This window comes from Hipposideros armiger, unplaced genomic scaffold, assembly GCF_001890085.2.
Source record: "Hipposideros armiger isolate ML-2016 unplaced genomic scaffold, ASM189008v1 scaffold_123, whole genome shotgun sequence".
NCBI classification, from domain to species: Eukaryota; Metazoa; Chordata; class Mammalia; order Chiroptera; family Hipposideridae; genus Hipposideros; species Hipposideros armiger.
In genome coordinates this window covers 1,567,687-1,589,947 of record NW_017731473.1, presented here as the reverse complement: position 1 = coordinate 1,589,947, position 22,261 = coordinate 1,567,687, and the positions used below count along the sequence as shown (strand labels likewise).

The 22,261-nt window shown below is 43.4% G+C and overlaps 1 protein-coding gene across 1 annotated transcript in view; it reads left to right on the top strand.

Moving 5' to 3' along the window:
- The window catches only part of BRINP1 (BMP/retinoic acid inducible neural specific 1), a 172,386-nt gene that overhangs the window by 94,407 nt on the left and 55,718 nt on the right, over positions 1-22,261 (top strand). The window contains exons 3-4 of the mRNA XM_019648283.1: positions 14,761-14,951; positions 21,176-21,345. Coding sequence (XP_019503828.1) covers positions 14,761-14,951; positions 21,176-21,345 — 361 coding nt within the window. The remainder of the gene's footprint in view (positions 1-14,760; positions 14,952-21,175; positions 21,346-22,261) is intronic.

The following is a 22,261-nucleotide window of genomic DNA, read 5'->3' as shown; positions in this document are numbered from 1 at the left end:
CTGGAAATTTGAAGTTAAACTCTGGCCATGAGGAGCCTTGAATAGGAATCCAGAGAGTTTCCTGTGTATTTTGTAGACAGTGGGGACTCATTGACGGTTTCCCAACAAGGTGGAAGAGGTGGCATGAGCCAACCCCCGCTTGGAGGGGAGAATTCTGGCCATAATGAGGAGAATTATAGGGTTGTCAGGGTGGAAGCAGGGGAACCAGGTGGGCGGCGTTGGCACCTCCATGTGTCTTGGCTAAGCACCTTGTTTTATTTAATTCCATCAGAATCCTTTCCTGCAAATCTTTGGACTTATTAGATGTACTACAGTTTGGAAAAGGGCAAAATGAAAGCACTAGGGTGTTAAGGATTAATTCCGAAATTTCTCACTCCTGAGGCTTAAATTGCCACCTTTGCCTTCACTTGGAACGGGGCTCAGTAATAAATAGAAACAAGAAGTCACTGAAGACCTGGGCAATTTGGAAACAGAGTCTTAAGGTAACTTGCCAGATTCCAGGGGCTGAGCATTGGCAGGGAGACAGCCTGATTGTGGGGGTTGTCTAAAAATGTGAGTTCCTCAATACTGGGAAGGAGACATCTATTCATAAACTCACTCGCACTGCCTTGATGTATTTAAGAATTATTTATAGGGCACTTCACAAGTTCCAGGGATGTACTAGAGCTGAGCAAAAGAGAGACAGCCCCTGCCCCATGGAGGTTACTGTCTAGTGGAGGGGATGGCAATAAAATCATCGCACGGCATAACTGCCAGCTGTGTTTAGGAACCTGAGCTGGCTGGGGGAATCAGGGAGTCAAGTTGCTGTAGAAATGACTTCTGGCCCAGGTCTGCTGGTTGGAGAGAAGTTTACAAGGAGGAAATGCAAGAGAAGACTGTCCAAAGCAGAGGAAACCTCAGGAGCTTTTCACTTCCAAGGTTCTTAATTTTATTGTGTAGAAGCATCACGTGGGAACTTATTAAACAGGCGTAGGGAGAGACACCAGTTTGCTAAGTTTGAGGGAGCTCTTGTTTCTGTATTTTAGCGTGGATTCCCATGCGGGTGGCATATGGGCCTCAGCTCACAGAGCACAGATAGAGTGTGCATCTGATGGTTTTCAGACTGGCCTTCTTAGCCTGAAGCAAAGGGCCTTAAGGGGAGAGGTGGGGTTCTGCAACCATCCCCTTCCCAGAGAAGTCCTACTGATTTCTCATTTACCTGTTTTGCAAAATATTTATTGGAATGTTATATCATTTGTGTTTTTTCCCAGTAAAATGCAAATTCTTTGTCTATATTGTCCACTTCTGTAGCCATAGCACCTAAACTAGAGGCAGAATCATGGTAGATGCTCCAAAACAAACTTATTTGAAAGAATGAATTAATGAATCAGATGTTTCATATCCAAACAAAAGTTTCAAGTCCAACTGTCCATTTTACAGATGGGAAATACGAAATCCAAGGAGGAATCATTATTGTGTAAGTGAGTCCAGCTTACTGTGATAGAGTGGACGATCGATGTACGATAACTGATCGGAGTTCAATGCTTGTTCCTCTAGACCCAATGTCAGCCTTTAGGGAGGTCAAAATATTGAAAAATATTCAAGGAGTAAGCAAGAAGTACAAGGTAGTTTAAGAACAGCTCATATACGGGGTGCCAAAAAAATGTATACAAGTGGACACTTTGGTCAATGTTGCTCAAGCAGCAGTTCACCATCATCAGCAGTGTCTGGACGCTGATGGGAACCACTTTGAGCACCTCTTGTCATTGCAGAAGTCAAATGTGGCTTGTATTCATCTTTTGTTATTGGTATATATTTGAGTATTACATTTTAATACAGTTTTCCTTTCTTAAAATGTGTATACATTTTTTTGGCACCCTCTGTCTATCGATGGACTTGAGGTTCCTAACAGGCGATTCGCTTCTAGACAGAACCTTGGGTTGAAGGTAGCCCTAAGTCAAATGTGGCGTTCACATAGTGTAGTAGACAGAGTTACACCTGGCTGGGTCTTTGAACCTGAGTTTCCTCGTATGTAAAATGGGGATGATTGTAACCACCTCCCTGGGTGCTGGTGGATATTAGTGCACACCAGCTGGTCCATAACAGGTGGCCAACATATATTTATGATTAGGCATATGGACTGGAGAATTGAGCATATCCAGTGTTGGAAAATAGGTATTATTTGTGGCTCAGTCTACGGATATAGGTGGATAAGCATCTACATATGAGAGAGAGAGGGATTGGGGCTCTTCTGGGAAGTACCAAGTCACCTCTCAGAAGAATGGTTGCCAGGCAATGGCTTTCATAGAAAGTGGCCATTGAAATGCCTTTATGACCCCAAAAAGTAACATTTGCTAGCCCTTTGTCAGGACAACAAAAAGGAGGAACTGAAGGATCGTTTGATGGAGAAGAGCCATTTTTATATGCTTTAGAAGAAAGAACAGAATTAAAATTCAGAATCTGGGGAGATCTATGAGACAGAGCTATGGGGCTAACCTCTCTTGGTGTGCTTTGAAGTATCATCCAACCGACTCAGAGCTAAAAAAAAAAAAAAAGCTAAGTGGGTACTCTCTTCCATAAGTATTGATGCAGCACTCTTCCCGGCGCTGCCTAGGTGAAGCTAACATACCTGTCAGTGAATACAATGGCTCCTAGTTCCTGACTGAAACATTTCCAGTTCACCTGGGCACGCAGATGATAGTTCCTAATGTTCCAGACACATTTTTCTTTCCTGAAACTCATTGGGCCTCCTAGCCAGTCAATACAGCAATGACAACACTTTCCAAACCACCATGTGGGTTTTGAATTCCTCCTATAAGCATCTCTATCAGTTAGGCAAACTCTGCTTCTGTATTTTCAGGGAGTGGCCTCCCTAATTCCCAGGATAGCCTGTTCTATTCTGATTAGTTCTGACAGTCAGAAAGAGCTCGCTTTTTTGAGGGGGGTTTTGCCTTGCTGTCAGTGCTTCCCTGTCATTCTAGTTCTGGCCCTTGGAGCCATGTTTTCATGGAATTACAACTTATCGGGTTGTAATGGAACATTGGTGGTGCCTTTCTTCTCCATGCGGTGTTTGGGTAATCCAATACCTCTGAAAATGCCTTAGACGCCCCAGTTGGTATTTTTTTCATCATCATATATATTAAATCAATCACCTTATTGTTTACTCATCAAATCATAAATTCCACTTGAAACATGTTTATTTTTTTTACCCTGGTCATTTTTTTTTTTAAATCAGTTCCTTCGAATTTATATTTTAATACTGACTTTGTTATTTAGGCTTAAAGGTGCTCCAAGCATGCTCTGTGGGAAAATATCCTTGTTTCCTAATTCGCTTGGGCCCAGTAGTTTTCAAATATTTTCACGGCAAAGAAGTCTTTTTGTTACAAAAACTTGCAGAATTTACCGATCTACCATTTGAGTAGCTCAATCTATAAACCTTTGATCCGGCATCTTTGATTATTTCCTTAAAATGTGTTATTTGACTGGCCAGATCAATGGGATAAATTAGGGTCAGCAAACTTTTTTTGTAAAGGGCCAGATAGTAAATATTTTATTCTTTGTGGGGCCTATGGCCTCTGTTGCAACTTTCTACCCTGCCATTGTAGTGGGAAAGCAGCCACAGACAATACATCAACAAATGCACATGCCTGAATTCCAATAAAAATGTATTTACAATACAGGCAGTGGGACAGGTTTGGTCTGTGGGCTATCGTTTGCCGACCTCTGAGTTTTTTCATTTTTGAGGACTTTGGTACATTTAAGGTAAGAATAGCTTTAGATCCCCAATTCCTGATATGGGACCAAAAAGTCAATGAATATGTGTGTTGAATGAGTTGAAGAAAATGATATTTCTTAACTAGTTTAGAGCATGGATTAGGGGGCTTCCTCCACAGGGAAACAAACATAAAAACTACCTAGGAATGTGAATTTACGGGGGGGCTGTGAGATGGCAGCACACTGGCTAATGCAAAAATATATATTTTTTCAAAGATTTTTATTGGGGAACTGGGGGGATGGGAACAATGCTGGGGTATTGGGGGAAGGGGAACAGACAAGTTGCTGTCCTTTTGTTCTTCAGTCTAGTTGTGGAGGACGTTGCTTCACTGGCCCAAGTTGGCACCATCATTGCGCTCTTCCCGGGTGAGGCACATCAGTTGCCGGCTTCTGGACGGCTGCTCACAGAGGCTGCTGGCCGCTCACGCTGGCTGCTGGCTACATACGGTAGCCCATGGCAACCCACTGCCACAGGGGCGTCGCCGGCGACTCACGGCAGCCCAGCTCCAGGTTGAGCTGTTGTTCAGCATCTTAGCTGTGGAGGGCAGTGTCACTGGCCCTCATATGTGGGATCGAACCGGGGCCCTCTGGTGTCCCAAGCCAGTTCTTAACCAACGTGCCACTCGGCCGGCCCCAAAAATATTTTTACAAGAAAAAATTGGCAATTAAATGTGATATTACTTTCTGGGGGAGAACTTGTCCATTTTTCTCCTAAAAAGATGCACCATTGCAGAGGGAAGTGAGCAGAGGTCTGCGTGTACATGAAGTGGATTTTAAAAACCAGCTCTGCTACCGACAGCTGTGTGTCCCTGGGAAAATTATCCCCCCTCTCAGAGTCTCCACATTTCCATCTAAAGATTGAAGACAGTACGACGACATTATCTGTGGTCCCTTGGAGCTCTCAAATTTTGTGATCTGAAAGGGAAAATTCATATAATTGCAATGTTTAATGGGATTTATGATAATTGGAAAATAATTGCTGCTCCAAACTTTTATTAATCTATATTTAGTTATGAGTCATGCTTTCACAATAGATGCTTTGGAAATAAGCAGAGAGACAAATCGAGTAAACAGAATTTTAAATATTTTATTTATATGCAGTTTGTGTAATCTCTGGAGCCCATGGGCATATTAAGATCATTTAAAATCTCCATTAAAAGTTATGTGTTATGCTACAAACTCCCCTTTTAGAATGCCTTGCCAAAGGATAAATAGGTAACATTTATTGAGTAGCTACTACTGCCAGATTAATTGCATTCATTACACTTAACTCTTCCAGCAACCCTGCAAGGTAAGACAGTATGAGGATTCCTATTGCACGGATAAAGAAGCTCAGAGAGGCTGAGAAGCTTGCAAAGGGTTGCTCAGCTAGTGGGTGGCTTTCTGTTAGGATTCAAAGCCAGGCCTTTCTGACTTTAAAGTCTGAGCATCTCCCACGGTGTCATATCTGTGGGAAATAACCTGTTTTGTGGCCCTTTTTTAGATGCTCAGTGAATGAGCCTTTGCTTTTCTTTGCTACCCTATATTCTGTTTTTCTGCAGAGCCCAGCAGGTGGCTCCTGGTAAGGTGGTTTGGGAGAGTTAACACCTGTCCTCCACTGCTGTGGTGACACCAGAGTGGCCCGAGGAGGTGCGAGCAGGAAGAATCAGGGAAGAGCCCAAGCAGAGTACCCTGGAAGCTGAGTTTGTGTCCCAGCTCTGGCATGGGTTTGCTATTTGGCCTTCCTGGTCCTGGGCCTCAGTTTTCTCCACTTATGATGAGAATAGCAATACTCTCCATCTTCCAGGTTGTCAGAAGGATAATGTATATGATAAGAGTTTTGTAAAGGACCAAGTGCACTACAGACTCCACAAAATCAAGATAATGACGTGGGACAGTAGATCAGGAAGGAGAACATTGGATGTGAGATCAGGAACCCAGATGCTAGCCCTTCTTGCCACCAATGGCCTTGGGCAAGTCCCTTTCTCTCTCTGGGCCTCAGTTTCCTCAGTTGCGAAATGACAGTGATGTCCTTGGATGATCACTCCAAAGCCCTTGCATTCTGATGTTTTGGATTCTGTATGGCAAAGCAACGAGGCAGCTCAGGTGACTGAGGGCAGCTCAGGAAACTGGCTGCTCTGAGTAAACTAAACCAAATGCATTCTAAGCTGCTTTCCCAACGGTAAATTCCCATGACCCCCCATGGTGGCCCTCTGTCCTCTAGTAATGGTGCTCCATGAAGAATTTCATTTGCTTTTCTAAAAATGGTCCATTTATATAAAAGTTGGGTTACTCTAAGTATGCTTGTTGTGTTTCTATTTTTTCCTCTCAAGTTTCTGCTCAGTGAGAAGCAGGTAGCTCTGTTCCAAGAAGCTTCCCCTGGGTTAGTTGCCCCCATTTCTCTGAACTTTAGTGTCATAAGAGCCTTCAGAACTACTGCTGGGGTTGGTGTAAGAATTAAAATGCTATTACTTAAGTGAACACACTTTGGAAAATAGAAAGGCTTATATGCAAATTGTAAGCAAGGATTATTTTATTCTATAAAATTAATTCAATGTCTTTACTTACAATTAAAACTATTTATAATCATATTTTCAGAGATAGGGTTTTTTTCCCCCTGCTTTTTCTTCTCCTCATCCCGCTGGGGCCAGAATGTCCCAGAGATCCGCCGGGTGCTGGTTCCTCAGCTGCTCTCTCTTATATTCTGGGGCATGGAGGCAGGCAGGGGATTTGCTGTGGACACCCTGCTTCTTAAGATGCATCATTTCCACTTCACACGTGCCCTTGGGTTCACCTTTCCCGGAGCTGGCTGGGATCATGTGGGGAGACACTGGCATTAGCAGGCAAGAGAAATGCTTGCTTTTCTCTTGCCTGCTCGCTCTCTCTCTCTCTCTCTCTCTCTCTCTCTCTCTCTCTCTCTCTCTCTCTTTCTCAATCTCCTCAATGATTTCATCTCTTCACTATCCTCCTCTGTGATAACTTGCTGCTAACATAACTGAAGTGGCCCCAGAGTCCCCACCCCCCCCAGCACCCTAATACTCAGAGGCTTGTTTTTATTCTACTTCCAAATGATTAGTTAATGCAACCAATGGGATAAGCCACGCAGGAGCAAATAAATGCAGGCATCCTATAACAGTAATCAGTCATGCTTTTAATAATCGTTTATTGGGAAAAAGTGTCTGTAAAATATTTTAAAATGTACTCTTGGATTATGTCAGGCCACTAGAGAGCTGCATATTTAGACTGTCATTTGTTTGACTCCCATGGAATTGCTTTATTGAATGGTGCTTTGGCATATGCGCTAGGCTACATTGAGTCAATCAAACATTGGGGCGTTGTTCAGGACATCACCCACCGGCATCCACTAATCCATTTGTTTATTGGAAACCATAGGAGATGCTTGCGTCCTATCATAGTATCCAAGAAATCTGCATTTCTCTAACAACTTTGAACAACTCCTCTGTTATCTTTTTGACTGTGTGGCTATTTTGGATGTGGTTTCTTTTTTCCTTTGGCTGCAAGGAAGCTCAGAGACATTTATAGTTCACTTCTATCAAGTGTTCAGGACTTTATACAGTTCATTTTTTATGTCAATTTTAACCCCAAATTTAGTTTTCTCTCTTTATTTTTGCATTTTTCTGTATTTTTAAGTTGATATGGTATGTGTGTTTTTGAAAACCACCTCCAACTATTTCTGCTATGAGATCGGATTTGAGTAAAAAAAAACAACAAGCTGCAAAACATGTTCTTTAAAGAAGAGGAAAGCAACCCTTCACTTCTTTAGAAGTCATCAGTAGCCTCGATTATCTACAAGACATTGCAGGAAACTCACATTTATCCCATACTTGCTGTGACTTTAGCACTGCTGGAGATGCTCTCCACACAACAGCATTAGAAAATATCACCACCCATTTTACACATGAGTAAACAAAAAAGAAAATTTAGATAATAAAAACATCATTATGAGGTGTGAACAACAATATGGTGAATGGTTAAGTTAAAAAAAATTATTACAGTAAAAGACACATTACCATGAATCCCCCTCAAAATACTCCACTTCACTTCAAACACACTTATTCCATCGTTCCTGCCACTTTCAGAAGCAGTTCTGGCAGTCCTCTTTCTTGAGTGTCTTTAGTTGAGCTGTCATGGCTGCCTTGATGTCCTGAATCATTTTGACTTTGGGGAAGAGCCAGAAGTCGCACAGTGCCAGATCCGGTGAATAAGGTGGATGAGGACATATTGTAATGTTTTTATTTGACAGAAATTGCCGTATCAGAAGCAATGTGTGACACGGAGAGTTGTCATGATGGAGGATGATTTACAGCACACTTTAAAACACACCTTCTCTCAACCATAGCTCACACCCGGCTGACTGCACTGAACAAGTTGAAACTTGTCACACATTGCTACTAAGGTTAGACACACCACGTCCTGTATTTAAGATCCTGCTTTTCTGTTGGATGGCACTCGGCAGCAGCATTCACTGTATTTTGTGATTGCAATGGAAACGCTCCATGTCACACACCACTTCTGGTAAGGCAATTTTTATCAAATAGAAACATTACGGTGTGTCCTCATCTGCCTTATTCACCAGATCTGGCACCGTCCAACTTCTGGCTCTTCCCCAAAGTCAAAATGATTCAGGACATCAAAGCAGCCATGACAACACAACTAAAGACACTCATGAAAGAGGACTTTCAGAACTGCTCCAGAAAGTGGCAAGAGTGATGGGATATGTGTGCTTGAAGCGAGGGGGAGTATTTTAAGGGGAATTCATAGAAATGTGTCTTTTACTGTAATAATTTTTTTTAATTTAAACATTCACTGTATTTTTTTTATTATACCTTATATGTGTTCCCTTTGCAAATAATAATAAAAAATACCAACAGCAGCTTATAATTGCCCATACCCTGTTGCAATTTACAAAGAAGTTCCCCACCCATTATTTTATTGAACTCAGCACAATTTGGAGAGATGCATGTTTTTAGTCTTCATTGCATCTATGAGGAAATGGACTTGGAGGGAGTTTATAAACTGTTGGTCTGCTTCTTAAATGCAGACTCACTACTTTTAACTTCCTTCACAAGAAACAAATCCCACGTATCCTAAAAGTTCTACCTACTGGTGACTTTTAAAAAATCATGATTGTTTCTTCTCCTCTCCCACCCCACCATCCATCCACTGTCACCCAACTTCCCACTGTAGCCTCTTATATCACCATGACAACAAGGATGATATTGATAATAGCTTTACTGCTAGCTTTTTATTGAGAGCTTATTATATTCTAGGTTCTGTGCTTCATGATTTATTATAGTCCTAAACCCATCCTTGTAAGGTAAATGCACTTCCCCTGGATTACATCTACATTTATTGACTATAAGCATACTTGTCCACAATCTTACAGCTAATTGGTGGCAGAGTCAGATTTTAACCCAAGGTATCTATCTCCACAGCACAGGCTGAGAGATACAGAGCTGAAGACCATCTCATACAATCAACTTATTTCCCAGGAGGGCAAACGCTTTCCCAAGGGCACAGAGCCAGTTCCCCTGCCTGTCTCGCTGTCTTTCCTCCTTCAGTACGACCTCATGCTCAATGTGTCATTGAGAGAGAGAGAGAGAGAGAGAGAGAGAGAGAGAGAGAGAGAGAGAGAGAAGGAGAGAAGGAGAGAAGGAGAGAAGGAGAGAAGGAGAGAAGGAGAGAGAGAGGAGAGAGAATCCCTATAAAGGCAATGCTAAGCTTTGGGTTTAACGTTTTTACTCCAGCCTCATCTTAAATTCTACCACCTTTGCTCCAGTCTTCATCCATCCCCTGCCTCTGTCATCACCAGCCTCTCGCCTTCCGCTCCCCCAGTGGGATGGGCCTTGCTGCAGCCACCCCATGCCTTCCATCCAGGATCCTTTTTTAATCTCAGTCTAATTGGTTTGCCTGCCCTGCTGGGATGCTTAATTGGGCATAAGCATATTCCACAGATCCTGTGCCATTGTGAGCTCTGCCTTTTCCTCCAAGGAGAATTTGTTTGCTCTGTGGGCTCAGAAGGGAAGACATATTTTATGTTGTGCTCAATTCACTGAGAACTTACACAAAATTGTTCCTGGGCCAGCAGAATAGTTAGGCACCATGACAAGAAAGGCTTTCTCACTCTCCTTTATTTTTTGCTGTTCTTTAAGGTGGCATGTGGCAGTAGAAAGGGCACTGAACTTGGAGTCTTGAGCCCTGGTTTTGGTTTTAGCCCTGCCAGTCCATTGCTGTGTGACCTTGGGCAAATAACTCAATATCTTTGGAATTCAGCTTCCCCATCCACGAATTGAGTTAAATTTGATGACTTCTATGAAAGGAGTCATAGTGATGCTTTTAGAACAGGGGTCCTACTCCCTGTGGGCTAAATCCAGCCTGACACCTTCTTTTGTAAATAAAGTTTTATTAAAACACAAACATGCTCACTCATTTATGTGTTATATATGGTGGCAAAGCCTAAAATATTTACTATCTGGCCCTTTACAGAAAAAAAGGTTGCCTGCTTCTTACCAAATCTAACATAGCCCTTCATGATCTGTTGATTCCTTGTTTTTATTTTTTTATTTTTATTTTATTTTTTTTACCCTTCCAATCATTTCATCTTCTCATGTAGGCCTGCCTCCTTGATGTTCTCCAAACCCGGCAAACACATTTCTACCTCAGGACGTTTGCACCTCCTGTTCCTTCTTCTTAGATCACTCTTCTGCCAAGTGGCTCCCTGGTCTGTTCCTTATTTCCTTCAAGTCTCTCCTTAAATGTCGTCAAATCAGGAAGGCTTTCTCTGCCCATCTGTATAAAACCACACCCTCACCCCACCCCTGAGCACCCTCACCTCCTTCTTCTGCTTAATTTGTCTTCATGGCATGTGTCTCCCTCTCACATGTAACACACTCGTCTCTTTATTATCTGTCCGCTCTCACCTGAATGTTTAATCCTTGGTTGCAGGGCCTTAATTTGTTCACTGCTGTGTCCTCAGCTCAGGAAAAATAGTAGTAGGCGTTTAAATTTTGAAAACATAAATCAACCATTTCAGCTCTAACGTTGTCTAGATTCACTTCTGAATAGATCTAGGTACTGTAAAGCGTTTTTACTTAAGTATATTTTGTTAAAGAGTGTAAAAGTGTACAATCCTGTGACAATTTCAGCCTTTGCTCTAATGTCCCTGCGATGGTCACAGAGTCACATAAACTCATTCTTTGCAAGTTTTTAGTCTGGATTGTTGGGCAATAAGAACAGAGTTTATAGGCTGAAATCTAATAACAATATTTGGCACACAGGGCCCTTCACCCTGTGGTCCCTGACAACCTCTCTGTCATCACCTCTTGTCATTTGTATATGCATGCATGCACATGCATACATACGCACACACACACACATACATACATGTGTGTGAACACTACACACACGTGTGTCACTCTCCAGCTATCCTTCCTCATTCTCCTCCATTGTTTCCCATGAAGCTCATTCTCGCTGAAACATTCTTTTGCTATCTTTGGCCAAATCCCTTGGATAGGAGATTCTTTGACACCTCTACTTCCACCGCAGCCCCTTCTCCAGATGGCATCAGGGACCCTCTTTGTCTGATCCCTCTATGACTAAAACGACCGTTGAAACTAGCACACCATAGTTTAATAGCTTTCCTAAACATCCACCTTTTCTCCAGTGAGATGGAGGAATTTCTCAGGATCAGGAACTCCGTGATGCTGAGCAGGCAGTGCCTGGCACTGAGTCAGTGCTTCATGATAGCCCGCCCCAGTTACTGAGCTCGTCCCAAGAGCCTGGCACGGTGCTCAGCAGTCCACCAGCGTCCCCTCGCTTAGGCTTTGCATCCACCCTGTGAGGGGTGAGCCGGAAACCCAGTATCAGCTTCCTCCCTAGTTTTTTCAAGGAAGCAACACAGATGGCAGGCCCTGGGCATATAGCGTGAGCATCAGGAAGACTGGAAGGTGTTAAAAAAAAAAAAAGAAAAAGGCGTTGAGTCACGGGCTTAAAATTTGGGGCTGTGGGGGTGGCATTATTCCTTGTATCAGTACTGGCTCTGCTATGGTTTTTATAGTCTATCAATATCTACATTAAAAGAGTGATTTGAGAATCAGGATACAAGTTTTCTACTTTTAGCTCTACCACTAACTAGCTGTGTGACTTTTGACACAGTACTTAAACTCTCTGTGTGGAAGTACATGTTAGTTTTGAGGAATGTAGGCATATTCACATTTAAAAAACAGTAATCCAAGGTCATAAGTTATAAATAAAAGTGATATATATGTAATATGGTGATATCATATTTAATATAACATACATAAAGCTATTCATCTGTTAAACTATATATGTCTATGAAATATGTGTATGTTCCTATGCACACATATAATTCCATAACTAATGTATATATAATTTTATAAATTTCAGGAATAAGCTGATGAGGAAAGACTCTTTTCCTCAGAAATACCTGATGGTTCTCTTTGCCTTTTACTGATCATCTAATGCGGAGTAATAAATTACTCCACACCTCAGTGGTTTCATACCACAGTACTTATCATCTCACAGTTTCTGTGGGCGGGGCCCTGGGCGTGGCTTAGCTGGGTGCCCTTGCTCTGGCCGCGCTGTAGTCATTCAAAGCCCCCGGTGGGAAGGACCTGCTTCCAGCTCATGCACGTGGTTACTGTTAGAATTTCATTTCCTCGTGCGGGCTCAGTTCCTCAGAAGCTGCTGGCCTGAGGCTTCCCTCAGTCCCTCTCCCTGTGGATCTCTCCATAGAGCCTCTCACAAATGGTGGTAAGAGAGAGGGAGAGGAAGAGGGAGAGGGAGCGGGAGAAGCGGGGGAGGAGAGAGACAGAGAGAAGCTGCCATATTCTATAACCTAATCACAACAGTAACATTCCCTCACTTTCATATTGTATTCATTAGAAGCAAGTTACTGGGTCCATTTCCACCCACACTCAACAGGGATGTGAACACTGGGGGACTGGGGTCATTGGGAGCCATGTCACAGGCCACCTACACATCTGTAAAATCCTCCTCAGCTGGCTCTCCCTTCACCCTCTCCGCATGCCTGGTGACCCCAAATGCTCCATCTTGCCTCCTTTGACCCCTCGTTCTTTATGTACACCTCCTGTCCTGCTCAGCTATTCCCATAATGTATTAAATATCCCTCTCTCATTCATTCTGTTCCTCCTTTCCTCCATGTGGACGTGTGTGTGTGTGTGTGTGTGTGTGTGTGTGTAACAGCATTTCCATTTATGTAAATTCCACACCAACTTATAGTTCAGACATGATCTCCTCTCAGAATTATCCCCTAGAGACCTCCTGAGAAGTCTGTGTTCCTTCTTCTGCGTCCTGTAGCCCTTGATTTTCAATACACTAGAAATGTCTTCCATTCCCTGCCAGGCTGTGAGCTTCTTAAGGACATGGGGCTGTGACGTGTCCATCCTCCTCCTGTAGACGTCATACTTCGTCAGCGCATCGAGTGCACATGAGTGACAATATAAGTACCTGTGATGTGTAAGGTACAGAGCTCACTTGATTTAGACCCAGAACTGTATTATAAATGATGGACTGAGATTCCTTAAGCAGACACAGACCATAAGCTCTGAGGCTCAGGGATGTATTTTAGTTTGAAAGCTTTCTTCAGGCCTAGTTTCCTCTGCATCAGGGGCCAGACTCCACCACTGAATGACTGGGGCATATTCTGGTGTGATTCTGCACCCTGCTCCGTGCCTCTTCCTTCATTTATCTCTCCCATCTTATGGCAGGAGAGAGAGAGATTTTCATTAAACTCCGATTCCCATCATTTATCTAAGCTGACCTCGCAGTCCTCTTGGCTGGTCTGTTTTTCTCAAGGGACCAGGAGCTTGTAACTCAGGCAGATCGGGGAGCTGGTAGTGCTGGGGGAGCCTCGTCTCTGGTAGGAGTGGAGGTCATTTTAAGCAGAAGAACCTGAACCAAGTCCCTTTACATTTCCACTGGTGTTCAGTGTGCAAGCTCCTTGTTCATCATCCATGAACCTTTAATGATTTACATGTTTGGGAATTTGAGAGGAAACAAAGTTATAAAACTATATTTCACACTGGATTAGTGCTTGGCAGTTTCCAATGGTATTTTCACACCCTATGTTTCATGTAACCTGTGCACCAGCAATAGGAAATAGATAATATTACTTGGATTTTATAGATAAGAGAAGGTAAGTCCAGAGAAGTGACATGCTCTGCCCAAGTTCACGCCACATAATTTGTGAGAGGCAGCGTGAGCTCCTGAGTTGAACTCCCAAGTTCAATGCTCTTCGGTTTTGACCTACTCTATCATTAGTGAAGGGAAGAATGAAAATGGGAAAGTCCCCCACATGGTCTTCAGAACACAGTTTAAGTCTTCCAAATTGTAGTTGCTCAATGAATGCATGTTAAAAATTTGAATTAAACTTAGCTCTGGGCTTATTATTGATTTTGTACTTGTCTTAAAATAGGTCTCATTGCTTTGTGCCTTAGGTTCTTGTCCATTGTTACATAGACTGCCTTCCTTCCACCCTCCCTCTCTCCCTCCCTCCCTCCCTTCCTGTTTTCCTTCCTCTTTCCTTCCTTCCATCTATCCATCCATCCATTCATTTATTTATTCATCCAGCTAGCATACTTATGAACCCCGCCATGTCACATGCACCATGTACCTAAGAAGAGTCCGTCTCTGTGGTATCGTTCACAGTCTAGTGAGAGAGACGGATAAGCAAGCGCCTGAACAACCATGATTTTTGCATCCCTGATACTCTGACAACAACACGAGAGCACGACTCTGTCTGTCTAGCTCACCACAGTATCTGGGTGATGAGGACAGTGCTCAAAAAATATTTGTTGGCTGAAGAGGATTGAGAGCTTCGGTTCTAAGTATCACTTGGCAAATAATAAAAATAATTGTAGTGACTCTGTCACCAAAGGAGAGATGCCTGGGTGGGGCGGCTGGGTGGACCTTGACTCGGGGGTAGAGGTGGTAAGTTGAGGAGTCTCGCTCATCTCTCCTGCCCAGGGAGTTTGCCCGTTGGAAGGTGAGGAACACAGCCATTGAGCGGAGAGACCTGGTCCGTCACCCAGTGCCCCTCATGCCGGAGTTTCAAAGGAGCATCCGCCTGCTTGGCAGGAGACCCACCACTCAGCAGTTCATCGAGACCATCATCAAAAAGTACGGCACCCACCTCCTCATCTCGGCCACCTTGGGAGGTAGGTCAGCAGCCATGGAGCCAGAGCCTGGTCACGACGGTGGGTCTGGGATGGTGGGAAGGCTAGGATGCCCTAGGGTCACAGCTGAATTAACATCTCTGCCATCATACATCATTCAAAAAGGCATGCTGCCAGATAAACAATATTGTCTTGGTTCTTGTGGTCAGTTGTGGACAGTTGATTCTGTTTTCTGGGACAGTCTCACTTGACAGCTGACTAACTTTTGTGAAAATATGGCTTCCCTTTGGAATGAGCTCACTTCGTTGGGAACGCTTAACCTGATGATGGATTCGTTCCCTTTGGAATATAGGCTAACCTGGGGAAATAATTAAACTCCATATTGTTTAGAGCATTGTTTTTTGTTTATTTAAGTCTGCTTTAGGGACTGATAATGTGAGGTTGGCAGACATTTTACAAATGGGGTATCATTTGTATCTCATATGGGCTTGGAGTAGGTTATGAGGAAAGCAGACATTGTTCCACCCTGCTCAACTTTACCCACCCCTCCCATCAAGAAGCCCAATCAATCTTTAAGGGAGTAAGGAGAAGAGGGGAGGATGAAAGGGAGGAAAGCAATAAAAAACATTTAAAAAAAGGAAAGGATGTGGTAGAGACCAGTGCATTTAGCTGCTTCTGGGTCCTGCCTGCATGCACCATTTTATATTCCCAGCTGCAATCCTTTGACGTCAGGTTTCTACCACAATGACCAGGTCCACTGAATGTTGAGAAAGTCCCTTTGGTGGTAGAGTGTCATGCCACCTGCTCAGAGAGCTGCTAAGTTGCATTTGGATGTGACCCATGGCAGCTAAACAAGATTGGTGGCTGGAGGCAAGGCGGGTGGACTGAGGGATAATTATAACAGTTGATCTTCTCCATCAGAGGAGGGTGGGCACTGTGCACAGGAGTGGTCAGTACAAAATTCATGGAGGAAGTGGCAGTCTAGCTGGACAGGAGTTGGATAGATGGAAGGAAGATAACAAAGCGTTCTAGGCTGAATACACAGGATGCGTTTTGAGGAAGATGAAACCAGGAATTCGATGATGTGGGGAATATGAACAGAAAGATTGGTTTGGAAATTGATTCATTTTTACAATAATAGACACTATTTATTGAATGTCTGCCCATAGCAGTCATTGTACAAGCCTTTAGTCCTCAAAAACTGCAAGGTAAGTCAAATGATCTCCATTTTATAGATAAGGATGCTGAGGCTCAGAAGAGGTATGGCTAGTAAGTGACAAAGCTGAGGGTTTTTGTTTGTTGGGTTTAATTCAATTTATTTAAACAAAACCACAAACATTTAACCCTAAATTTATAACTTAGGGCTGTCTGTCCAGAAAGTCTGCATGTTTTCTGACCCACCGTCAGCCATCTCTTTAATCGACTCATTCACCCGCTGACACATGCATTCCCAAAACCAATCAACGCGTATTTGTAGCTTGTTGCTAGCCAGATATTAGGTTAAGTAGGACTTTGAATGTTAAATCATGTAGTATAAATTCTGTCATATTGTAAAGCGAAAATGAGACCATGTCTACAATGAGTGCTGCATTAACCTGTGCCCTTTTCTGTGAATGTCTCCTACTTCCCATTTCTCCTGAAAAAAAATATATATATATATTATTGTGGCCAATTCAGTTCTTCCAGTAGAAGCTGTGTTCTGTCCGAGTCTCTGGAAAGCCCAAATAACAGAGGCCTTCCTTTTGCAATGAAATATATTTTTTATAATTTCTCCACAAGGCGGGGTAGTGAATGACTACTCACAGAACCTTGCTCCTGTCCTTTTTTTACAACAACATTCTACAAATTGCAGAGCTTTGGATTAAATTCTGGTGTTGGACAGCAGATCCTAAGTGTTTCCTCAGCGTGGGGTGGGAAAGGGAGCAGGGAAATGTTTATTGTTGATTGAACATAATGTGCCAGACACCGTGCGATGCCCTTCTTACATCATCGTTTCATTCATTCATGGAAAAATATTTCTTCAGGGCCTTTTCATGCAATGGGGAAGAGGCAGTGGTAGGTTGTAGTGCATGAAAGGGCAACCTCTGGAGTTTGATCACTGGGTTCCAATCCTGCCTCCCACTCATCACCAGGTTTGTGTCACCTTGGCAGGCCTTTAAGCCTCAGGTTCCTCTTGTATAAACAGAAATAACTATAGTTCTTCCTTAATTTATATTATGAAGATTAAATAAAATAATGCATTTAAAGTGCTTAGCGCAGTGTTTGGCACCTAACAAATCATTGCTATTGTTATTCTTAATATTATTTTTGTTACGGTTTCGAGGGGCTATATGGAACTTGGGGACCCAGATGAAAACCCATTCCTACCATTCACTAGATGAATGGAAGACATTGAGAAAGTCACTTTTCTGTCTGGGTATCAGTTTTCTCATCTAAATATATGGAGGTGCAGAAAATTTTATTCACTATACTTTTTCCTAAGGAGAACACTGTATTCATTTAGGAGAAATGCTTTGATAAGCTGTTTGAGGTGTCAGGTAAGTTCCTAAGGGCATACTCAAACACCAAAAGATGATCTGTAAACTGTCACATTTGGGACAAGTAAATGCATTGGTATGGCTCCCGAGGGAGAGGGAAGGAGAAAGAAAGGTAGTGAGAAAAAGGAAGTGGAGCCAGTCGGAGGGCTGACAACTGAGACATTTCCAGGGGATACTTGAATTTTTGGTGAAATCTATTGAACTCCTAAAATGCTTAGTCTGAATGGTTTTCTTATGGAGGGTGGTGATAGGAAACATTAGGGATCTAGAATGACTGGAATACAAATTTCCCTTAGTCCCTTATAAGATCATATTTTGGACCAAAGGAAACACCTTGGAGCCTGGGTATCTGTGTGATATGTGTGATTCAGCTTGCATGCATGCATAGACAGATTTGTGCACATGCCTACTTCTACTTGAACATAGGTTAATCTATACGTGGGCAGATATACACACTCAGTACACACACACTCATTGGACTCATGCATATGGATGCAGTGCAGTGTACACATGTATGTGTATAGGTGAGCTTGCACATGTATGTACATGTGTGTATATTACATGAATGTCTTTGCGTGCATGTGGGTTCATGGTTTTATACTTGTGTGCGTGTTTCTGTGTCTGTTCATTATTCCCCACCCTGCATTTTGGGGCATCCCCCCTTGGCTAAGAGGCAGGCTGAGACTAAAGTCACGGGCCTCGGAGGAAAGGATGAGGGGATACCCCAGAGGCTAAAGCTCAGACGTCCCATCCCTCACCTGGAAGTAGTATCCCCTATTGACTCAAAAGGTAAAGCGATCAGCTCCCACCTCATCCTGCATCTCTGTGTGTCTGAGTTCCACTTTGCTGCCCTCTGAAAGATGCGCCACAGAGAGAGAGGCAAAGGCCCTGGAGGACAGACTGAGGAAGGGCCTGTGTGGGGCAGAGGCAATTTGCAGGAATGCCCAAGTGGGAAAGCAACTCTAAACAGAACATTCTCTTAATATACAAGAAATTAAGTCTTAATAATGCAGCAAGAAGCCCATTAACCCCTCTGATCTAAGGTTTGCTGCTGCCAGTTCTCAGTCCAGAGGGAACTGGGCTTCTCTCACCTTCTCTTACACAGGCCCCTTGGAGAGCCTGAGCTGACACTTGGAATATTTATTTCCTCTGCCGCTTGCCTCTAACTTCTAGCATATTCACTTATTTCATCATTTACTTTTCCGTCCATCTATCTATTCACCTGTCCATTCAATCATCTATCCACCCATCCATCCATCTATCTATCCATTTATCCTTTGAACAATCACTGAACATCCGCTCTACATCTGACCTAGAAGAAGCACTGGACACGTTGCAGAGAAGAATCAGTTTGAGCCCTTGTTCCCCCAGGCTACCACCCACCACCCCTGAAGTGCTCAGTAGGCACACTTGGCCTGCGGCTCCTGAGTTGGACATCATGCATGTAGTCACTCAGTGGCTCCAGAATGGGGACAATATCTTATTCATTTGCCACCCCAGTGCCTGCCAAAGTGCTCAGCACACACACACAATGGTCAGTGCATGCATGCTGCGCGAAACTGAACGGACAAGCTAGGGAGCGATAGAGGGAAGCTGACTGCATCTCTCTTGCAGTGAGGGGGTGGCCAGGAAGGTGATGCCTGAGCAGGCTCTGATGGGTGCCTAGGAGCATGCCAGGTCAAGGACAGAGCAGGGGTAGGCAAAGGAGGTGACGTTTGAATTGGGCCCAGAAAGCTGGAGAGGATTTCAACAGTCAAACATTTAGGGCAGGGACAGAATGGCCTTCCAAGCAGAAGAAAGAGAGGCTGAGGAAAGCCTGGGAGGAAAATTGGGAAGAATAAGTCATGGAGGCAGAAGGAATGGTTTGGGTAGAACACATAGGGAGAGACAGCATTGAAAAGACAGACTGGAGGCTGCATGTGGAGAACTCTGGCAAGGGAACTATGTTCTAGAAGCAGCCGTGGAGGGATCTGACGTAGAAGAATTAACCTGTGGGTCAGGACTGTGCCAACTTCCTGTGATAACCACTGTCCCTCTGAAAGTAAATTGTTTTTCCTCTTCAACTGAAAAAAAGCATTAGCATTCTAAAGTAATTTCAGTTATCTTAGACGTCAGGCTTTGGTCCTCAGAAAGTATTGGTAGCGTTAGTTCTCTATCCTATTGTACTGGGTTGACCAGATGTAAGCATAAATCTCATACAAGTTGATACTTTGCAGTTATCAAATAATGGTACTTAACACTTCCATAGTGCTTCCTATGTTCCAGGCAGGGTCCAGGCACTGTATGTAATTAGCTAATTTAATCCTATGGCAACTGTATGAGGTAAGTTCAATTAGCGTCCCCAATTTTACACAGGAGGAAACTGAAGCACAGAGATGGTAAGTAACTTGCTCATACAGCTAGTTCAAGTCCAGGCAGTCTAGTTCCAGAGACTGCTTTTTACTACTCTCTAAACAAGGTTTGATTGCTACAATGGACCAGACGCTGATGCGAGGGCTTTACCTGTAACGATTAATTTATCCTTCTTAATAACTCTGTGGAGTAAGTGCTGTCCTTCTCCTAAGATTATTGATGCATAATCTGAGGAACTGAGAGGTTAAAAAATACCTCCAAGTTCACAGTATGTGGAGGGTGAAACCAGACGGACAATTTTAGATTCTATTTAGTAGACATATGTGGAGCTTCCTGTGTGCAGGTCTGGTGAAACATCTTGTTATCCAAAATAAAATAAACAATAAGTTTATACTGTTATTAATCTGTGCATGTCTTTTTAAGGAAAACTTCATGGAGTACAATGTATAAGTTTACATATTCATCTCTCTATCTCTCTCTGTTTATCTCTCTTTCTCTCTCTCTCTGTCCCTATTTATCTCTCTCTCTTTCTCTCTCTTCTTCTCTTTCATCTTTCCCTCCCTATGTCTAACTTTCTTGCCATCTCCACTCTCCCCCAGATGTAACCTCCTCTCCATTGCACTCTGGTGTATGTAGGCATTTAAGAAGAAAAATGGATGAATTAAGTATTTACTGACTGTTTACTATATGCTAAGCACTGGGCTTTGTACAGGGTAAGGAAGTGGCTAACATAGACAGTGCCTGACCACAGAGCTGGCAGTTTAGTTTTTTTCTCTATATCTATCTATCCCTGTCTCTAAACTGTGTTCTATCTATCTACCATTTATCTATCTATCATCTGTCTCTTTAGACATCCATCCATCCATCCATACATCCATCCATCCATCCATCATCTGTCTATCTAGGAAGGGGTAGCAGAAGGAGAAAGAGAAAGGAAAGGAGGAAGGAAGGAGGGAAGAGGAGAGGGGAGAGATCAGAAGAGCAAAAGGAGGAACTGGATGATGAGGAGAAAACAGGAGGAGGAGAAAGGAATGGGAAGGGACCATCTATGGCAAATCCATCAATTTATGAAAGAGACTGAACCTCAAAAACAGGAGGTGAGTTATAAGATGATGCTGGTGAGAACTAATGAAGTGGATTAGTAGGGGTTGGACTTGATGACTAGATTTCTCCACGATCCTTGTCTTAATGGAGCTTGGTGCTCACAGCCACCTATGGACTATTTCTCTTTCATTGTGTTCTTGATTTTCAGAAGCAGAAGGGGATTTGGGGAAAAGTAGCAGGGGGTTTGAGGGTATTTTCAGCCCCCATGCCCTGAAGCCATCCTGCCCCCCCAAAGCTGGGCAGGCTACCTGAGCCTCTTCCCTTTCCGTGCAGGGGAGGAGGCCTTGACCATGTACATGGACAAAAGTCGCCTCGACCGGAAGTCAGGGAACGCAACTCAAAGCGTGGAGGCTCTGCACCAGCTTGCATCATCCTACTTTGTTGACCGTGACGGCACCATGAGAAGGCTCCATGAGATCCAGATATCAACTGGAGCGATCAAGGTGCGGCTTGAGGGGGATCGGGGTGCCAGGTTCCTACGACAATAGCGCTGCAACCCAGGCGTTCTGAGAGTCAGTGGGCAGATACGATCCCTGGCTTCACACTCATGTACCTAACAGTACCTCCTGCCAGCCATGATGATGGATGCTGTCAAGTGTCCTCCAATAGCATGGACATTGTCATTAGGGTGACCATATGCACTGGTTTACTGGGGCTGCCCTGGCTACGGTCACAGCATAATTAGCAACAATCCTCTCCTTCACTCTCAAAGTTCCCCTGTATAGATGATGTTCAGGCTCCCTTCCTAGGTGAAGAAACGGATTCTACAATGGGGAAAGGATTTTCCCCAAGGCCACAGAGCTAGCAGGAGTCGGATTGTGATGCCTAGGTCAGTAATTTCTCAAACACCTGTGTTTTTCATTTCCCACCCGCATTTTACAGATGGAAAATCTCAGGTCCAACGGTTATATGGGATATCAAAATAGAGAATACCTTAACAAGGATAGAACTCTAGTCTCTAGATCAGGGGTCCATGAGTATTTTCTATAAAGGGCCAGATAATAAATATTTAAAGCTTTGCAGGCCGTATGGTCTCTGTTGCTACGACTCAATTCTGCTGCTATGACACAAAAATCAGCCATAGACAATATATGAGCAAATGGGTGTGGCTGTGTTCCAATAAAACTTTATTTACAAACACAGGCAGTCTGTCCTACTCATCTACACCAGCGGTAGTCAATAGACCCTTCTATTGGGTTGTTGGAAAAGTCATGGCATATTTTTTCTATGTTTTTCATTTGAAAAATGTGTCATGACTTTTCCGGCAACCCAATAGGTGGTGAAAATGCCCTATATCTGTTCTGGCCAAGACAGTAGCCGCTAGTCATATGGGGTTATGGAGCCGTTGACATGTGGTTA